This window comes from Boleophthalmus pectinirostris, unplaced genomic scaffold, assembly GCF_026225935.1.
Source record: "Boleophthalmus pectinirostris isolate CB_2022bp ecotype Guang Dong unplaced genomic scaffold, ASM2622593v1 HiC_scaffold_11, whole genome shotgun sequence".
NCBI classification, from domain to species: domain Eukaryota; kingdom Metazoa; phylum Chordata; class Actinopteri; order Gobiiformes; family Gobiidae; genus Boleophthalmus; species Boleophthalmus pectinirostris.
In genome coordinates, this window is record NW_026570994.1 from 11300147 (window position 1) to 11310333 (window position 10187).

General features: G+C 40.8%; 1 protein-coding gene across 2 annotated transcripts in view; it reads left to right on the top strand.

The window, feature by feature from the left end:
* Window positions 1-10187, top strand: part of LOC110153279 (ATP-binding cassette sub-family C member 4-like) — a 28790-nt gene that overhangs the window by 16396 nt on the left and 2207 nt on the right. For both annotated transcript variants that reach the window (XM_020917161.2, XM_055164466.1), the window contains 12 exons: window positions 47-141; window positions 1528-1674; window positions 2107-2186; window positions 4106-4256; window positions 5432-5551; window positions 5636-5746; window positions 6715-6815; window positions 7408-7599; window positions 7675-7830; window positions 8302-8391; window positions 9454-9626; window positions 9996-10101. In XM_020917161.2, the coding sequence (XP_020772820.1) occupies window positions 47-141; window positions 1528-1674; window positions 2107-2186; window positions 4106-4256; window positions 5432-5551; window positions 5636-5746; window positions 6715-6815; window positions 7408-7599; window positions 7675-7830; window positions 8302-8391; window positions 9454-9626; window positions 9996-10101 (1522 nt within the window). The remainder of the gene's footprint in view (window positions 1-46; window positions 142-1527; window positions 1675-2106; window positions 2187-4105; window positions 4257-5431; window positions 5552-5635; window positions 5747-6714; window positions 6816-7407; window positions 7600-7674; window positions 7831-8301; window positions 8392-9453; window positions 9627-9995; window positions 10102-10187) is intronic.

A 10187-nucleotide genomic window follows, 5' to 3' on the forward strand; every position in this document is an offset into this window, starting at 1 on the left:
AACTGCATCTACTGTTACTGACCTCTTTGACCTGTTGAACGCTCAGGGCTAAAAAACAGGACGAAGTGACCAATCAGAATGTGACTGTGACGAACAGGACCCAAGAGCTGGACAGAGACTTCTACCTGGGGATTTATGGAGGTAAGACATCTGTGCTGTACTTCTCAGGTTTTAGATCAGAGTTTTGTTCAATATTGATACTTTGCAGTGAGATCACGCTGGGGGGTTCTACATGTATCTGTATGGTATTCATCAGTTACCATGGAGACACAAGGCACACACGAGCAAACGCAGCCAAAATAGTTTTAAGATAGTCTGAAAACTCAAGAAAAAAATACAAACTGGATTTAAACAACACATTTTCAGGAGTGTTTGATCGATGCAAATGTTCTTGGTTCTGTTTAAGTGTTTGATTTTGAACAAAAATTGAGAGTGACTAACTCCCACTGCTGGCAAATGCTACCAAGGTTGTGACTGTAGTTTTATGTGTGATAGACAAACATAAACCCTCTCACCTGCTGTAGTTCCAGCTAAGTGAGTTCTTTATGGTCACATTGTGTTAAAACAAAACTGGGATTAAAGTCTAAATTGAATAACAGTGCTTCTGACAGAGCAGAGCAGAGCCTACAGTTAGCATCACACCCCCAGAGAATGTTCATGACATCAGCTGTAAAAGTGTCAAACTCATCCAGAGGCATAATTATCTTTCATAACATGTTTGGAGAGGTCCAAAGTTTGTTTTTATTTTTTCCAATCAAAAGGCAAACTATTTCATTGCTTACAGAAGAATCACAGCATTTGCATTTTGATTATTTTGCGACCATTTCAGTCCCAATTTTGATTTGATGGTAATGAATGGTGCTCCTAGTGTTTCCTGTTTGTATGCTCTTAAAACTCCTATATCATGCTTGACTTTTGTGAGCTTTTAGCCATATTATAATGCTGTTTCCTCCTCAAAAATATACCTGGAGTTTTTTGTTTCATTCACACATGTTTGAGTAACTCTCTATTATTAATTGATCTACATCTCCAAAGCTCAAAATTGGTGCCAGCTGGTGTATAATAGGCAATGGGGCACCGTCCTCCCTATCAATCATGCAAATTTAATTTACAAATTGGCATGACTGTTCATGTTAAAGACAGGTTTTTTTTTCAGTCTTTAAATATTACATAAATAAAATAAATCACAACAAAATATATCCTAATCTGTTAGTTTCTTAATTTTCTGCCTTTCAAAAGTCAAGGTTTATTTGTATAGACATTTAAAAAGACAATCCTGCTCCAAAAAAACCCAATAGTGACCACCAGCTGCCACTACTCAAAATGCTCTGTTCCACCTTATGATGTCATAAATCAGCTGTTTTCACGTTAATAGCTCCCTGTTACCTTTAGATAGGTAGAGGTGGGCAATTCTAAGGCTGAAATTTTCCAAGTGAGTGTTTTTGATGAGGAAACATAATATAGATCAGAAAATAGCATCATATGTGGCCTTTAAATGAACTGTTATTTGCTGTTGCTTGTGTCCAGGTCTGACGGCTGCCACCATCCTCCTGGGCTTCTTTAGAAACATCCTCATGTTTTACATGTTTGTGAGCAGTGCTCAGAATCTGCACAACCACATGTTTAAGGCCATCCTCAGGACTCCAGTGCGCTTTTTCGACATCAACCCCATTGGTAAGTGCCATCTGATCTGACTGTATTGTACACAGAGACTGTATAAATGGACATGGCTAACCCGCTAGCCATTGTGTTGCAAATAGGAAGTAAGCAAGGGGGAGCTTTCAGCTCCATTAAAGGTTTCCAATTGACTTTACATTGGAGAACTGTCACCCCTCTCTCTGTAACTGCTGCCATGAGCTTTGTCATTTTGATCTTAAAATGTTTGTATTAACCTGCTCTACAGGATTCTGGTGTTTTTATTTCGATATTGGACTAGCTCCAAATTCACTCCTATAACTACTAGGCTCATGAACTTCATTTGACTGGAGCTATGGATCAGGTCACACTCCTTTAGGCCACTTCTTTATACAGACTATGATCTTACCCTACTAATAATAAACAAATCTTATATCCTTTTCATGTAATACGTTGTAACGTTTCTTTCAGGGAGGGTTCTGAACAGGTTTTCTAAAGACATCGGCCTGCTGGATACTAATTTACCATGGACCTTCATAGACTTTCTCCAGGTAACTTAGTTTAGTTTGTGCAGTTACACCAATAATAATCCATTCTGACCCATACACACAATATCACTCATGTGCAATGCAACCACACACATCTCAGCAATGAGGATTAAAGGTTTTATATTCCGCAAAACTGACTCTTGTAAGCTTTAAACCATGTTAGAATGTTACCACTTCAAAAACATCCCTGGAGTTTTGTTTCATTCACACATGTTTGAGTAACTCTTTACTATTAGTCTGTTAACATCTACTTTTTACTTTTAGTTCAGTAGAGATTGGCAATTCCAGGTTATCTAAGTGAATATGTGCAGGCCTGGCGCCTCATACTAGCAGATTAGGCACTCCCCTAGAGTGACATGTGTCTGGGGCACCATCTAGTGGTGGCCATCACCATATTTTACATGTGAAAAATTTGTGGAAACGGGTTCGCTCACATTTCATCTTTATTTAGCACTACTCAAAAAAAACAAACGGTGCAGGGTCATGTCTTGAACACGTCTGCCTCACTCATAGTCCAAACACACCTACTGAAAATGACTCCTGTTAGTAGCTAGTCCCACAGAACACCTTCCCATAAAGCATTGTGGCCAAATTTATAGGTCGATACAGTATTTTAAATTTTGTCAATTATTATTAAAAATCTGAAAATAATCACATAATTTGTCCTAAAATAGTTGTTGACAGAGAAATAATCTGTCTATTTTATATAGTGAGTCTATGGTCCTCTGGCTAATATACCAGTAGTAATATTTGCAAAGGTGCGTTTTACACACCCCTGGCCTAGAGAGCCCATTCTGTTCACAAGGCGCGTTAGCCGCCGCATTTGGTACATTTAGACATGCGGCCAGAAGAGGCAGGTGAGGTAGTTTAGATCACTGTGTTAAGTCGTTGGTTTCTAATCAGGGCGCTTTGGGCTCAAGACCCCAACATGTCATTTACATTTTTATTTTGTTCTTTTTTCCATTTTGTGTGTAAACAATATAATTTATTAAAACTCAGTGTTTTTATTAGCTAATGTGGTTTTTGTTTGTAAAGAAAAGCAACTTAGAATGCACATTTTTGAGCATTTGTTGCTCCCCAGCCCGCGGCAGTAGCTCAGTTGGTAGAGCATTCGCCCACTGATCTGAAGGTTGGCGGTTCGAAACATCACCGGTTGAGCGGTCAGATCCACTGACCCACAGGTTGGCTGGTGTGATTCCAGCTCCCACAGATGAATGCTGTCGTCGTGTCCTTGGGCAAGACACTTAACCCACCTTGCCCACAGTGTCTGCGTACATATGTGTGTGTGAATGGGTGAGTGGTTCCTTGTTGTAAAGCGCTTTGAGTGCTATAGAAAAATGTGACCATTGACCCTGTGACCATGGTGCACTACACGCTGTGCATAGTGTGCGTAATGGGGAGCTACCATACTGAATGCTTGACCAGGAATTTAGTTCCCAGTCCAACCCTGAACCAAACGAAAGAAAACGGCGGACCAGTCAGTGCGTAATATAGCGACAGTCTGTAGTAACGCACTTGCTTCACAAATTAATAGTAATCAATCGTAAGTGAGGACTGGCAAGGTAACTGTGATGGAGGGGCACCAATATCAAACTTGCCTAGGGCAGCCAATGGGCTAGAACTGGCCCTGTTTGTGTGAATGAAACAAAACACAGGTATGTTTTTGATGAGGAAACGAGATAACATAGATCAGAAAACAGGGTAATATTAAGTATTTACAGAATCTTGAGTTACACAACCTTACTACCTTTTCTACATTCAATACCGTATCAGTCCATAGATTAAAAAAACAAATATACAATTGCTAGACTTCCTGGTGTTTGGTATTGCATCTCAATCTCAATGCTGGCAGGTGTGATTATTTAACTCTTGCCATCACTACTAAGACCATGTTGGGCTGATAATGTGGTCTGTTTGTGCAGTTGTTTCTCATGATTCTTGGGGTTGTTGCCGTGGCAGCCTCTGTCATACCCCTGATCCTCGTCCCAGTGGCAGTTCTGTTCGGGGTATTCATCTACGTCCGACGCTACTTCCTACGAACATCCAGGAACATCAAGCGCCTCGAAGCAACAAGTGAGAGCTTTGTATAACCTAAAATCATGTGACTCTACTAAGATACAAAATGTTTTGATAATTACTACCAGGTACAAAAAAGTAACTAGGTCTAATACTCTAAACATGTAGATGGGCACACATTTCCTCAGATCTGGCTAGTAACTTGTTCTGATGGCTTCACACGCTTGTGTCCATGGAGATATAGGTTTAAAGTCATACTGTGAAACATTGTAAACAAAGTAATAAACACCAGAAGACCTGGTGCCTGATCATCCACCAGAAAAGTCACAAAAGTCTCCTTTTTCAGAAATGTGGTGCGGGTTTAAATTAGAGCCCGACCGATATATCAGTTGACCGATATTATCGGCCAATATGGGCACCTGGAGACATATCGGCTATCGGCCGATATGCTTGCTGATATGGGCCGATATTTCACGTGGGCATGTTATACCTCGTTATAAAGCTTAGACTCTCTACATTATGTTCATTTAATCCAATTTACAGACAGATAAATGTCCTCATATGTGGCTCCGCATCAGTATTTATCTGCGGTGTAATTTGTCTGTGTCCGTACTGTCCCTGAACACACCAGAGTCACCGTCACTTCACTCACGTGTGTTTATTTACACCCACAGCCGTGCGCAACACTGAGATTATATTCTTTTTACGGACAATCGGTTTGAGTCTGGATTAAAAGAACTTTTATTAGTGCAGACTTGTGATGTGAGGAGGAGCCTGTGTGAGCGGTGAGTATTGGAAATACATCGGCTTTGAAGCTAGTTTAGGTTTTGTTAGCGATTAGCTGCTGTAGCTCCCACACATAAACAGGCTGTTTTCTATTGGTCTGTTGTAAAGTGACTATTGTCCGTATATTTGTTACTGGACCAGCATTGATAAGTAAATGAGCTGTGAATAGACGTGTGAATGATCCACATTTATGCAAATAATTAATTACCGCGGCGCGCACCTTTTTACGGCTAAAGGCTAATAGCGGTAGTTTCTTTACTATTTAGGAGTTATGGGACATGGTTGTTAGGTAACAGTTACGTACTTCCCTAGCGTGGAAGTCAAATTTGAAATCTATAAATAGCCAAACTGGCCAAAATCTTAAATGTAATAACTGTTTTATTAAAATGAGTAGCCTAATCTGTCATAGGTACTTTAATATCATATCATGTTATTGTTCCTTTCAGCTCGCAGTCCTGTCTTCTCTCATCTTTCCTCCTCTCTTCACGGGCTGTGGACAATCCGAGCTTTTGGAGCCACAGAGAAGTTTCAGAATATTTTTGATGCTCACCAGGACTTACACTCAGGTACTTAAGATGTCTGTTACATTTATTGTGTTTATGGTTACACATCTGAGTTATGCTGACTTATGTTCCTCTCGCCCTGAGCAGCTTCCTGGTTCCTGTTTCTCACCACATCTCGCTGGTTTGCTGTCCGCCTTGACGGCCTCTGCGCCATCTTTGTGACTGCCACCACTTTTGGATGTCTGCTACTTGGAGACCGTAAGCTATTCTGGGTTCCATTTTTATGTTAATGCTTTATTTCTATTTTTAGTGATAAACTATAACACATGTAGATTATGATTTAGTTCATTCATCGGTGTTAATATTGATCTTAAATAGCTTAATAATAGAAATGGGTCCACTGAGCTGAGCACTCTCTACATAATGCCATGTTCCCATAATAACCAGCAGCAGAATTTGATTTACGTTTCTTTATAGAAAAATAGCTGCAGATTTTTTAACCTGTATGTATCACCCGGAGTCTGTTTTTCCAAATATAAATAGGAAGTACAGGAATGTGGGCAGGGATAAGGGGGAGATGAAAAAGATTTTCTGAACACTCAAATGAAGTTACTACAACATTACTGTTAAAACCTTACATAGGCTATATTTGTTAGAAAAGACAATCCTCCTTTGAACAGAAATGGAGGGCTCAGACATCATCTATGTCCTATTTACAACTTCATCCTCAAACCTAAATCAAAACAAAGAAAACAATAGTGAGAGTATGCTCAGAGGTGTGAAAGCTCCCATCAAGGGCTGAATGATGCCAGTATGACTCAGACACACTCCCCACTGAGCTAGTTCTATTGAACTGCACTAACAAACACAAACTGTAAACAAGTAGGTGTGCTAGTTTCAGTGTAGTTAGCTCCTCCTTTCAGGTAGATATAAGGCACTGTCCACCAACAACCTGACCAGAACTGAAGCAGCAGCCTGGATGAGCTGTGAAACATAGTCGATCAGAAACCATTTGTCCAGTTGACAAATTGAATTTTTCCTTTGCTATGACTCCTACCTGCACTCCTACACAAACATCTTTATCCTGTTTTCAACCTAAACGCCACTAGATGGTACTAGAGCTGTTGTTAGGCTGCAGTGTTGTATAATTGATAAAGTAATCACTGTCAAATAATTGCACTCGCATAACACACTGACTCACTGCTAACTTGATCTCATTGTTTCAGGGCTGGATGCCGGTTCAGTTGGTTTAGCCCTGAGCTACGCTGTCACTCTGATGGGCATGTTCCAGTGGGGTGTCAGGCAGAGCGCAGAAGTGGAAAACATGGTAACGTAATGAGTCGTATAATTGCACTTTAATTAACAGCCACTAGCAATGATCAGGAGTGAAAATAATGATTTGTGGATACACTTGAGATATCGATGTATATTAAAGGAGCACTGCGCAACTTTTCTGGTGGAGGGTTCGCTACCTACTTGTCTCAATGGCAATGTTATTGCTTTGCCTGAAATGTTAGATGGATATGTTTAATGTCATACCATGAAACATTTATTACAGGTGCTTCTAGTGCTCAAAAATATCTGATCTGAACTGTAATGTCGTGTAGTGCTGCTTATCACCCTTATGTTGGGCAGTTTTAATCTACACTGTGGAACATTCTAGACAAAGCAATAACATTTCCATGGAGACAAGCAGGTGGCAGACCATCCACTAGAAATGTTATGTAGTGGATACAGAAAATAATGCATGTTTAATAATAAAATAGTTTTCAACATAATTTTAATTTAATTTAAAGAAACAGTATGGACTTTTTCAGCCAAAAAATAGACAACCTGCCATCACCTGTATGATTCTCTTTCCATGTCTTTGCTATCTGATCATTTCTTAATATTCAACCATCTGTCTTATTTCGGTTCAGATGACCTCAGTGGAGAGAGTGGTGGAGTACACAGAGCTGACAAGTGAAGCACCATGGGAAACTAAGAAGAAGCCTCCTCCCGATTGGCCGAGCAAAGGCCTGGTGACCTTTGATGGGGTTAGCTTTTCCTACAGCCCTGAAGGCCCCGTGGTGCTACACAAACTCAAAGCCATGTTCAGACCTCGAGAGAAGGTTGGTGTGTTCTGAACAAGTCATGACAATCCAAAATGGCCTCCGGGGAGAGTTGTAACGCTTTCTGTTTATCAGGTTGGGATCGTGGGCAGGACGGGGGCTGGGAAAAGCTCTCTGGTGTCTGCTCTGTTTCGTCTTTCGGAGCCAGAGGGAAAGATTTACATTGATGGAGTCCTTACGTCAGAGCTCGGTCTCCACGACTTGCGCCAGAAGATGTCCATCATTCCTCAGGTAACAGGAGGACGTCATAAAGCAAAGCACCAACCCAAAGAAAAGGGCCGTCTTTTAAAAGGGACTCTTTTCTCATCTGTGCTATAATGTTGTGTCCTCTTCAAAAACATACCTGGAGTTGTCTTTTGTTTCATTAACACACAAACCCTGCATATTTAAGCTGAGTTCTTCTCTCAAATTCGAAACACCCTGTTCCACCTTGTGATGTCATGTGATAATACAGGAAATCCCCCCCACGGTGTTTTTAAACACCACAAAACTTTACTAAAATTGCAAATCTGTATTGAACAAAGGATAAAAGGGAGCCGAGTTGATTTGAAAACTACCACTACATGACATCACAAGGTGGAACATAGCATTTGAGATTTGGAGATGTAAATTATGTGTAGACTAATTATAAAATGGTTAAATAAAATGGTAAAATTTTCAAAATATAGGACCTTTTTAAATAATGTTTATATATGATCTCAGGACCCTGTACTGTTCACTGGCACCATGAGGAAAAATCTGGACCCCTTTAACCAACACACAGATGAACAACTGTGGACTGCACTCGAGGAGGCAAGTCTTTTAACCCTGTGTCTTTTATACGTGAGGTTTATCTATTACAATGAACTGTGTTTTTACCACTTTTTTTTACTTCATTTAACATGAACTACAACCTACACAGACATGACTTGAAAATGTATTATAGCATTCCTGGTGTCTTGGCTCATGCAGCTGATCCAAGGATTTCGGTGTATAGTCTACCTGACCTGCATTGACCTGCATTAAGCTCACCATTCTAAGCCTGTAGAAGTTTTCATTGTCGTCATCAATCTACTTTATCATATTTTAGCAGCAAAACTTCTCTCAACTTCATGCTTAACCAGAAGGGCAACCGCAAAGAATTACCATAGCGTTTCAGAGGCAAAAACAGGTTGGGCAGAGTAAGTTCAATACAAAAACAAAACTGTCTAATGGTCTCTTACAACTTAAGGAAAACTTGATAATAGTTATCTGAAAACATTTTCCTGGGAAATTGATTGCTCGAGTGTACTGCTCAGCCGTTACGTTGGCAGATGTTGTAGATTCTGCTGAACTTGCGTCAGACAAACCTGTTCACCCTTCACACCCTAGTGCCTCCTCAGGCTCAGAGCTGCTCACTCAACAATGCAATTAACCAGTGCCAGACTATAGAAAGTGAGCAGGGTGGGTCACCTCACATTCCCTTAGGGCCTGTTTACACAAGAGCACTTGCGGGTAAAAACAACAAAATATTTGATCAGAAGTGCCTTTCATTTAGATGGTAACGGTGTTTTGGGGGCTTAAAAACGCAAAAATCTGAAACTACCCCCCAGAGTGGAAAAGTTGAATATGCTTTCCGTCTACACTGTCCAAGAAACTAAACTCTGCTCACGTCACATACACCACCCCCTAGCCACCTTCCATGCATACCCAATCGAATTCCACACACTTTGGCGTCACCGTACGCAGATTTCCTCCCGATAACGAGGCGCCACTTTGGGTCTTCTGTTCAGACCGTTGTCATATAAACGTAGCCTTAGTCCACTTCTTTTTACAGTCTATAGGTTTACCTCACCAGTGCTTCTGTATTCTCATGTGGTCCTGTGTGGTGTGCAGGTGCAGTTGAAGAGTGTGGTGGAGGATCTGCCCGGGCGTCTGGAGACTGTCCTGGCTGAGTCTGGCTCGAACTTCAGTGTGGGCCAGAGGCAGCTCGTGTGTTTGGCTAGAGCTGTTCTCAGGAAGAACCGCATCCTGGTCATCGACGAGGCCACAGCCAACGTGGACCCCAGGTACCAGCTCACTACCACACCTGAATATTTTTTTGCAGGAAACTGATCCAAGGCACTGACTGATATGCAGAAGATGGGTAAAAATACAAAAAAAAAATGACTATAGATTGCGGTTTGAATATAAGTTGTAGGAACTTAAACAAGACACTTTTATTCAGTGACACAAAAGATTATCCGAACTCCAAACCACACTGTTTGACTTGACGGATTAACTGTAGATTTAGATCTTAAAGGCCCCAAGCTTTAATCATTTGTAACAATTGAAAGAGATTTTGTGAATCTGCATACGTGCTAGTGTTTGTTATACTGTAACCATGAAACCTTTATGATGGAAAATACCAGATCTCATAAAGAATGTTTGTTTTGTAGGACGGATGAGCTCATCCAGCAGACCATCAGAGAAAAGTTTAAAGAATGCACTGTCCTCACCATCGCACATCGCCTCAACACCATCATAGACAGTGATCGCATCCTGGTAGGTCCTTGTCTTTCTGTCTCCAGTCAAGGGAATATCATCCTCTGATGGCCAAAAAAATTAAAAGTGACTTCACAGTTGGGTTC